At 39.6% G+C, this 10,972-nt stretch overlaps 1 protein-coding gene across 1 annotated transcript; it reads right to left on the bottom strand.

Annotated features, from left to right (window-relative positions):
• Nucleotides 1-2,181: 2,181 nt before the first annotated feature.
• Nucleotides 2,182-10,343, bottom strand: LOC139709824 (glycerophosphodiester phosphodiesterase domain-containing protein 5-like; the record flags this gene model as incomplete). Its single annotated transcript, XM_071621785.1, has 5 exons — nucleotides 2,182-4,534; nucleotides 6,718-6,800; nucleotides 7,961-8,108; nucleotides 9,333-9,493; nucleotides 10,122-10,343. Coding segments are annotated over 5 exons (882 nt in total), but the record flags the coding sequence as incomplete, so codon positions are not given.
• Between the last annotated feature and the right edge of the window lie 629 nt (nucleotides 10,344-10,972).

Genomic DNA, 10,972 nt, shown 5'->3' with positions numbered 1-10,972 from the left:
TATGCACACCACACAAGCTGAAAAAGGCCAAAGTGGTTCCCATGGTTACGCAATTACTCAGCTCACCCTCCCACAACGATAATCTGAATTCTGGAACAAACAAACTCTCTGACATTACAATTTGTATGTGGACTATGCAATGTGTTAGGCATCATTTGAAAAGTGTTGTAGCAAGTCAACATAAGATTCTGTCACTTGATAGTTCAGAGAGAGAGAGAGAGAGTGTGTGTGTGTGTATGTCTGTGTGGGCAGCCCTACAACTGCAATGTGCAATGACTCCGACTGTAGTCCCATGTATGCTTATCTGTGGAGTGCTTCTCAGCTTGAGGAGTAAGTGGTCATGTAAAGAAGTTTACAAGGATAAACAATAATATAGATATCTTGTGTCTTGATCTAAGCTCTTGATATATGTTCATTTTCATTCTTTGTGACTTAAAACTATGTGAGCCATACATGTAGGCGTAATAAGATGGACCACTATGTTGGGTGGCACCTGCTGGGTGATTTGTCCATTTGGTGCCCAAGTGTTGGCATAAATACAACTTGTGAATCCATTACATTCAATAAGGAAGTAATCAAACAAACAGAAAGATATATATCTACACTATATATCATACAATAAGTACTGATTTCATCAATTGACTGAAATAATCGAAAGAGGCTGACCCATAGAAACTACATGTGAGTGGTGTTCTCGTCGTTACCTAGTTATGTCTTTCTTTGTTTTCATAGTCTATCAAAACAAAACTTAAGGTATACATGTGGATGAGCATGATATGAGTGATGAACTTTCAAACTAAACTTACTCTTCAACCCAGATTGGGCCAGATACAGGATACTCCATAGTTGCCACAAGCCCCTGCAGAGGCTAACATCCTAAAAATTCCATAGCTGGAAAAACAGCAATGCAGCCGTTATGTTAAAACTTTGACGAAGGCTACAATTGCTGAATAAATTGAATGTCAGTGACTTATACACATGGAAACAGAGACAATTTTCTCGTCTTCAAAATGACACATAAGTTGCTGATGTTCCTCGTTTTTGTCTGCCTATCAAAGGCAGTTGTTTTGAGAGCAGTCCGTCTGAGTCCACTTACAGGTATGTGGAAAGTGGCTGGCCTCCTTGGGTATTTGTGAGGGCACATGCGCCGGCCTGATTTGGGTTGAAGAATCTGTAAGTCTCTGTTATGGTAATACATGCATGAATAGAAAGACAAAGAGACTGACCAACATCATATTCTGCTGACCACTTACAGTGGACATGACACTTATTTCTACAAATGACTGGACAGAGAGAACTCTTCCATTGGCCATGAATAGCCATGAACTTCAAAATCATGCAGATGAAGGCATAAAAGGCATTTGCATCACAAAAATCATGAAAAGGTGATTCGCTTCTGTTTGGCATTCATATTTCCACAAAAATTGTGACCGTGTGCATTTTACATCTCAAACTCCATTACTGTCCTACGTGCCTCAAAATTTCTTTGCTGGCCACAATGTATCACTGTCACATGGATGACCGATGATTGAACTGAGCTCTTTCGTGACAGTGGATTCCTCTTACAACATTTGTCGCATACTGCTCAGTTTCATCAGTTGGATACAGATACCTACAGTTATGAGCACTTTCAGCGTGAAGATATATCAGGTCCCAACTGCTCCATATTCAATTGTGCTTTCAATCACGCAAGAAAGTAACCAAACCTGAAGAAGTCAATTTCAGCTTCAAAGTCCAATCCCTTCTGAGGAAGAGGAAAGAGTTGAGGCTCTCACTTCAATAAAGATGCTATGATTAGCAATAAAAATTGTTGACAGAATTGCAATGTCATGTAGCAACATCAAATAAGAAGGCAGAATTCTTTCCATTTCCATGACACCTGCCACTGTGGGAAGAGTTTGCTATCATAGCAACTTTTCATGAAACGGAGCCGAGGGACCTGTTTCACTAAGCTCTAAAATCAATCCAAAGTTCAAGTCAACTGACCCTCGGGAAAATTTGTGATCAATCAGTCCAGAGAAGTTAGGACGTGTTTCACGAAGCAAGTTGGGAACATCATACATCTTGTGCCCACCTTACCACATGTTAGAATACATCTTGAATGCCTATGTATCTTTCCCAACTAAATCACGGTCCCGTTTCATAAAAACTTGTTATCAGTGACAAGTTGCGATAGTTGTTACAAGCTACTGAAATCCTTGCATCTGATTGGCTGAGAGCAAACTTGTCACAGAAATGGGGCAGTTGTCACTGATAACAAGTTTTATGAAACGGGACCCTGATCTGAATCTGTCCCAACTTCGGGTTCCTTGTTTGGCTCGATAATAGTTTCCATGTTAGTGTAAGGGTCCCCTGGCTGCAGGGGTTGAGCCCCTGGGAAAGGCACTTCCCACCCTCATTGCCTATTCCTGTGGAGGGCAATCAAAGCTGTTTGTCCCACAATTGTTTGCTTTATAAAATCATTCAATGCTTCCTATATGCGGTCACATAAAACAAAAGCAATTCCAATCACATCAAATCTGACCCGCAGCAATATTGTCGATGCGCTTGTGTAACTATAATCAGTCAGTAAGTACTTCAACCTCCCAACCCATGCATGAAAAATCTTAAGGACTCGATAAGTATAAATCTCATCCAGGTGAGGAATGACATTGTAAATCTGTGACTTGAATCTATGAAGTACATACGGGCCAATGTTTTTGGACCATGTGACAACACATCAACTCCTGTGAATTTCTTTACTTGCCAAGATCATAATGGTCAAGTCCTAATGCTTGTGTGCAAGGAATTTGTCGCATACAGCAGTTTTGACTACGGCATGCATTATACATGTAGCATCATGTACACTGCACCAAACATGCTCCCTACAAAGTGAAACATTGCCACGCACCAACTTTTTGCCACTGATCAGACATATATGTATGACACTGCAGGTTACAAGATTTTGTTGACACATCACACTTCCTAATGGCCCTCTTTGTTTAAACTCACTTATTTGTTCTTTTTTCTTCACAGCTGAGTAATGAAATGCAGTATGCATAACCATTATATTACTGAAAATGACTTCAAACAATTAATTTTGCCTACACATTCTCAGAAAGAACTATGTTCTGGAACAAATCCCCCCTCCCCTGAATCGTTTGGAATTAACAGCCACCATAATTTCAGAGTTTACTCTACCTTATGATTTAGCACATTTGCTTTGGACAGACATCAATTCGTGAACTCCTACTATCCACAAAGGTCTGTGGAAGCAGTGCCACTCACAACTAGTCAAAAGTTGAACCTTGTCAGGCCTGGCAGCCGTCAACATCTTAAAACGAGGAAAACAACTCACGCATCACGAGCACATGTTAATCCTTACTGTGCTTTTTGTGCCGAATAGCACGTATCATGTCAGGACTCGATATGCCACTGAAATGGAGATTCACCTCATCCCCTTTCATCCTTTTTCCATCATCATGGCCATCCTATTGGACTGAGGCACATTGTTCTGCCCGAGTGGGCTGGCTGACATCATACAACTAGGTTAAGGTTTTGGGGAGATGTCCCGCAGAGGGTTAAATTCAAGCCAGGCTCAAGCTCTTGAAGGTCTACTTGCCCTCATTTCTGCCTCTGACTGACTTTTGACATTTTTCATGTACAACATCACGACACATCTTACTTTAAGATACATTTCCTTGTCACCTTAACTCCACGCTCAATATTTCCTTTTATTTCATTTAAAGATTAGCTGTCATGCACACCATTGACAGCATTTGAAAGTTTGAGGAATATATCCCTCCATTTAGTTTTCCACGAATAGTCCCAGGAGAGAATTCCAGGAAAAGGTAATAGTTTTATTGATACAAACCTTTACTACCCCAGAGGATAAATATATCCCTTCATTAGTTTTCCACAAATAGTCCTTGGGATGAATTTTTAGGAAAGGTGATAGTTCCATTGATATAAACCTTTACTACCCCAGAGGATGAAACACACAAATTGGAAAGAGACCCAGATCCATCCAGAGGGAACCAGTTCCGTCCGGATTTGACCGCTCCTTGATGTTTCCCTCCAGTTACAACCACACGGTCTGTCCACCAGGATCCCACCTCCACCCTTGTAAAGTCTTCAAGGCAGATTAGATAATGATGTCTGCCTCCGTGGCACAGAAAGCATGGGTCAGAGGTCAAAGGATCCAACCCGGGATGCCTTAAAAGAGTCATAATGCCCATGCCATGTCTTTGTTTCCTTAAAAACAGGGCCCACAGATGGTTATGGCTCTCACTCTAGCTGCATGTGGATCTCGCGGTGATCGATGATGGGGCCAACGTTGGCCACAGGGTCCTCCATCATGATGGCCATGTTGCCAAGGGTGCCGTGGTCGCCCGTGGGCGTCACGGCGGGCGTGTCCTCGTTGGACTGGTAGAGCACCTCCCGATCGCTCTTGCGGTGGTGGTGGTGGTGGTGATGGTGGTGGTGCAGGGCCTTCTGGCGGGGCGAGTTCAGGGAGATGGCCTCGGGGTTTATTGAATGATTTGGATTCCTCACCCTGGAAACCAAAACAAAGTGAAGCATTGAAAGAGTTAGAACCTTTATGTCAACAATCCATCCCTGGCTAATTTTTGTTAGGTGCATTCTGGACTTTACCATATCACCACATTCAATTCAAAGTCTTCATTTAAAGGTGTATAAAGCAGACCTGCTCATGAGAGCCAAAAGGTTGCAATTTTAAGTATATTTTCACTTGGAGAAAAATAACCAGTGGATATCGGTTCTAACTCTAATCAAACTTTGACAACTACAAGTTGACCTTGTAGAGAGCATACATGTATTTGGCACTCCGTTTCTCATTTGTGAGTAACAATACGAAAGAAAAAGCCCTCATGCAAAACATTGCAAATTCAGTGAAATATCATTATGTATGGCTATCATTACTAGTATAATGCTTGGTTTAGTTTCGTATCAGAGCATCTCATCAGTGATCATTTGTCCCGCCGTGTCCATCTACTGTTTTGATTTTACATAAACCAGCCGCCATAGCACAACAGAGCTGATTTAACGATGACTTTAATAGAAGAACTAGTAACCATAGCAACAGATAAAAATCTTTCACGCTTGTCACAATTGAGAAGAGGCACAACCAATGTATTAGGAAGACAGGCCCTGATGGTAATGTAGCACCAGGTAAGTAACTCTCGAGAATTTGTAACATAGGTGATAATCTTCTCTTTGACAAAGTTATGTCTTTTCTTGTGCAATGAGAATTGCAAAAGTTCATAAACTGTCCTGTAACTGTTTCTTTTGAAAGTTTAAGGACTTGTACAGTTGCCTATGGACAAAAGCACTACTTGCTCCAAGAAAATGTTTATAAATTAAGCCCGACTGATCATTTAACCTGTACAGCAAGTGGGTTAGACTTATAATCTCTTCATATTCCGGAAGTGACTCAGGGTGTCTGATTGACAGGTTTAATCTCTGAAATCAGTACTAGGTCATCATGTATGGTAAGGTCAATATCACAGGAAGTGGTTGGCCATCCCTTCATCCCTTCCCCTTTTTCTGTTACGTAATCTATGGATGACCCTTTGTACCAGTGCGGAATGCTGATAGTTTATGTTTACGGGGAATTAACCTCATTTACACTTCTGAATTCAGTGAATGCAGAAATATTAGTAGTACACAATTGGTGAAGCTTGACGAAAATCTGACAACTCCACAAATTTCATTTTTTGATGAAAAGTAAACATTCATTCAACTTGCTACTGACATGTTAGGTCTGCTAGTCAAGTCTGCTAAGTTTGATTCCATCGAAGGGAAATTCCATCCTGACATTGTTACTTTGTGTAAAAGCAGAAAAAACATCAACAGAGTACATTAGTAAACAATACGGGGGAAAAAATGGACACAAAAAAGTTACGGATTGTAAAAGTTTCGAGAGGAAGACAAATTGACATCTCTGCGTGATTTAGGTGTGAAGTGGCACTCATTTGTTTTGCACACAAAATTTCAATAATTTTCATTTGTCTAAAATATATGGGCACAGACAGAAGATATCTGCTGATGAGGACACATAAGTGTATTACACTAATTTCATACCAAGAACAAGTTTCAGAAAATTTTTCGTAGGAGAAAAAGACAATTGGCGAAATTTGTAGTGTACAAACAGAATGGAAAGCTGCCCAACACCTAGTTCACACAGAGGTGCCAAATCGCCTTACTCTCTAAATTTTTATAATTCATTATTTTTTTTTTTTAAATAGGTGATCTACTTTTCTGATTTTTCTGTTTTTCAAAAAAAAAAAAGCAACATAATATCACGATAGAAGTTAGCCATTCCTTCAACACTTTGTCTTACCATCATCTGTCCTTGCAGCCCTGTTTCCTGGTGTTTCTTGAAAAGGTCTGATTGCAATTCAGGGCTAAATGCGACATTTTCTTTCAAACGATACTAACATATACGCCATATATCTAGCAAAGTCTTATTTTTCATGAATCGGGACTTCCTGACAATTTCACTAGTGGTTAAACTCGCAATTTGGGGAACACAGTAATGAATGAAGAAATGTCTACCTGTACAAATAACATCACATTCATGTTGAGATCACCACTGATATTTTCACATGTTGTCAAATTTGCAAATAGCACCCGTCTCATGAAAAACGCGAAAATAAAAACCTCGTGAAATATATTGCGTATACTGCTTTTGATTAGCATCTAATGCAACCATCTCACCTCTGCAGCAGGAAGATCAGGCCCACACAAACGAGCGAAACAGCGTCGACTAGAACCCAGGCAATCAGGTATGTTGTCTTTGTCTGAAATATAAGCAGAAATGAAGACTGTAGTGAGTAGAATGAAATGCACAGCAATTTTTCTCTTCTTTTTTTTTTTTTTTTTCTTTTTAGGCTTATTGTCTGGGTTGAATGCATTGTAAACTTCATGTCGACAGAAAAAGATGTTCATATTCAACACTGTTAGACCATTTCTACTATGAATAAACCTCAAAAATCATCTGCAAGCAATTTGATATATAAACCAAATACATCAATGCCTTATGGTTTTTTTGCGGTATAATAAATACATGTGACAAGTAGAAGTTACAAGGTATTGTATAAGAAAGCTCTTCTTCCAGCCCTATTCTGACATTCAGTCATATGTTCTGACATCAATAAACCAAAAATAAAATATCTGAAGACACTCAGACTGACAGAGAGAGGAACAAAGATTCGCTATTATGTAACTATGTATGTATGTATGTATGTATGTATGTATGTATGTATGTATGTATATATGTATGTCTTAGGCTAACAACATTTTAACCCATATTGCTCATAAATCTTGTCATGGTGTGAAAAAAAATTGGACCTAAAATCATCAAAGCTAATTAATGGAACAGGCACACAGGATCATTTCAGATTTCTTTTTTATATTTTTGCATACTTAGTACAAGCAGGAAAAATAATGATACTTAAAAAAAAATGCTGACTGGCCATTATCAGTTGACACAAGAATTGTGTTGGCCTTGTTGGGAACAAACAGCACTCATCTTTGACTTGGGCAATATATTCCAGAGTCCCCCCCTCAAGACCTCTCTCCCTTCTACGCGTACAGGTATTTTTGCGAATTAGAAGGTGCCAGACATTTTCGCAAGATGTTGATTTTGCGAATTGACACCAACGCTATCTGGCATGTATTGTTTATCTAATGTATGGCGACATTTTCGCGTGTTGTTAAATTCGCGATCCAACTGTGATTCGCGAAATTCGCAAAAATTACACCCTCGCGAAAATAACCACATATACTGTACAGTAATTGTTATTAACCCTCAGCACGCCAGATTACATTACCTGCACATAGATTTGCGTGTGAGAGTTGTGCACATTTAAGTCAGTGATACAGAAAGAGTTTAATGAACAATTAAACTTCAAACGGTAAGTTCTTGTTTAATTCTACATCGTATGTGTATCAGTCTCACCATGTGCCAGATGGGCGTGTCCACAGTCTGAAGAATGTGGCAAGCACTGGTGGTGACGGAGGACGCCCCCACACACCAGTAGAGAGAGAACAGCCACACTTCATTGATGGTGTAGACATTGGTTGTGATGTTTGCCTGGCTGTAGTCACTGAAATAATGACATGTGGGAGGTAGAGAAAGTCAGAAATTATTAAAAGAAAACTTGAGGGACAAAGAGAGAGAGAGAGAGAGAGAGAGAATGAGAGACATGGGCTGGTAAATGTAGATAACTAGAGACTTGTTTAATTCAAAATGGTCCTGTACTTTGGCAAACATGAACAAAAGCAATTTTACAGAGTTCTTAACTCAAAAATAAAACAAAAACAAAGAACATACATGAATTTCTTGAATATTTCAAACTATTGCAAATTAAGAGGCATGCACTTATTTGATGTCATATAGGGCCAGTAGATGATGACATTGACCTTAATTATGAAGGGCATTTCAGAGCATAGAAAATTATATTCTTAGGAATGCCTGCTTCTGCAAACCAGGGGAAAAAAAAAACTTTGATAAAAAAACTCAGGAATTCAAATTACTGATTCATATGTCAAGGCAAGGGTAATTTGTCATTCAGTTGCAATAAAAACTTGACGCAAATCTTTATTTTGAATAAATACACAGTACCCACTGCTATGAGGCATCAGAATCATCAATGGCTATTGGGCGGAAGCTCGATAGTTTTTGAGTGCATATGATGCCTGACTAGCGAGCAGCAGGTCATTGTTCAAGTTCAACTGAAGTACCATTGTATGTATGCCCATGATTTTTATCATGGCTTCTACTAAAAACACTAAATAATAAGTGATTATTCATGTCCATGAAGGGCAATTTGTCAATTAGTTGCAAAAATAAAGTCAGGAATATGAGGAAGTTTGAATGATCGGCTTTTCAGAACTGCACCCAGCCAGTTTCTCATGCAATGAATTTCTCATACTAAATTAAACTACATATTTCAAGGGAGGGGGATGGAAAGAAGAGCAAATTGATAACCCTTTCCTTATCCAATTACTTATGGCTAAAAAGTATGAATATATGAAGAGTTTTATTGCAAAATGAGCTAAATCCATTCTTAAAGTTGAGATATTTGTGATTACAGCTGCTAAGAAATAAAGAAAATAATTAAAAAATACAGGATATTTTTAATAACTTCTAGAATATTCCTTGTTGTGTTACAATAGAGGTATTACCAGAAAGGTTTAATTTTGCTCTATCTGATGATGGACTTACTTTGAAGTATTCAAAAATGGCCCTTAGCTCATTTTGCAATAAAACTCTTATACAACTGTCACATGACTACATACAAATGAGGGGAAACCGTGAGGGAACTTACAGTATCTGTTTGTCGTCCACCTCAAAATACTCCGCACTGACTTTGACAATGCCCTTCTCATGGAGTTCTTTGGGCACATGACCTCTGCCTTTCACCGCTTGAACAAAACCGGGCGCGACTTGGCGAACATATTCCCTCTTTTTATCTGACAGCCACCAGATCTTGAAATATCAACATTGACACGCAAAAAAAGGAATCAAAATACACTGTCTGCACAAAAACATAAGACTATGCTGGCAAAGCTCTAGATGCTGATCAGTATAAGAGATGAAAGAATATCCACAGTTTTGCACTGCACTTGACTATGTTTCATATTATGCCCATTTGAACATGAAAACAGCAGTGAACTTGACTGTTGATGAATGCGCGTTCCTATTTCTGTGCTAACATGGCTGATTCTCAAATGTCCGAAGGATTGATAACAACAACGTACCTCAAGTTACTGGGAGGGTAAAACACATACTCCTCTTCTTCAAAGTTGTACAATTTTGGTCCTGAGAAAAAAAAAATCTAGGTATTCTGGTAGTGAGTAACCAATATAATGGTTTGCTTTTCATCAAACCTCTCCTCTGATCAATATTTTATATTCATTTGGATTTGTGACAGGGTGTTTAACCTGTTGAGGACGAGTCCTGAGTATACTCGGGCAAGCATCTATGGGAAATATGTGTCATAGTAAAATCAAACAGTCCTCAACGGGTTAATTGTGCAGATGAAAAACACACTTAGGAGAGATTTGCATCCACGGATGTTGTTGCCCTGGTAACCAACCATACCGGTCCTCCTCACCTGATTCTGATGTATCCCAGAGCGGAGGATGGTGTTCACGACCACTTCAGTCACGTTGTGGCGGAAAGGATGGTTCTCGGGGGTTTCGTAGAGGTCAAAGGTCACACTCCTGTTGTACTTGATCCCGAGCATCATCAAGTCCGACAGTCTCATGACCTTCTGCTCCACGATCCTCTCTCTCGTTTCTTTCGACAGCGAAGCAACGGTGTGAAAGGGGTCTTTCTGCAAGTAGCAAAGCGGGAAAGGTAGCTCTATTAGCAGACTCTATTCGGATACTCGCCTGTACAAACAAAAATTTTTCTACTTGCTACGTTCGCTTGTGCTGTGCAGTGTGTGAATCATACAGCATAATGAATGCAGCTGTCCATGTTAGCAAGGGTCACAATCAAGAGCAGATCCTTTTAATAGCAGACAATGTAATCAACCTTGACATTGACAGATACTCTTTCTAGTGGTGAATATCTAACATGATGGTGTAATTTTCATAAACTAGCCCATCCTCCACTGGCAGGCATTTAATATTTCATCTGTTTTTTTCAAAGGCAAGACAGGATAGTCTGATATTCAGCAGATGGACCAAACCCCATGAACTGCACCAACAGATGTTGCTGTCATGGTAACCACACCATAAATCCTTTGAATCCCAAATAATTGGAAACTGATATGAATTTACGCACCAAGAGATGGTTTAGATAGTTATTTTCCCAATCATTATGCTCTTCCAGGATCAAAAAACACACAAGGTCAAACATGGGTGAGAGATTAAGATGGATCACAACCAAGAACACAAGCGGGGAAAAGGAGAGGGGGGGGGGGGGGGGGGGGGTCCTCCCAGTCTCCGGGGGTGAGTG

Source organism: Diadema antillarum, unplaced genomic scaffold, assembly GCF_040938485.1.
Source record: "Diadema antillarum isolate AM-2024a unplaced genomic scaffold, OU_Dant_1.0 seq00001473_RagTag, whole genome shotgun sequence".
In the NCBI taxonomy this organism is placed as follows: domain Eukaryota; kingdom Metazoa; phylum Echinodermata; class Echinoidea; order Diadematoida; family Diadematidae; genus Diadema; species Diadema antillarum.
The sequence above is the reverse complement of the archived record's forward strand: the minus strand, read 5'-3'. Positions and strand labels throughout refer to the sequence as shown.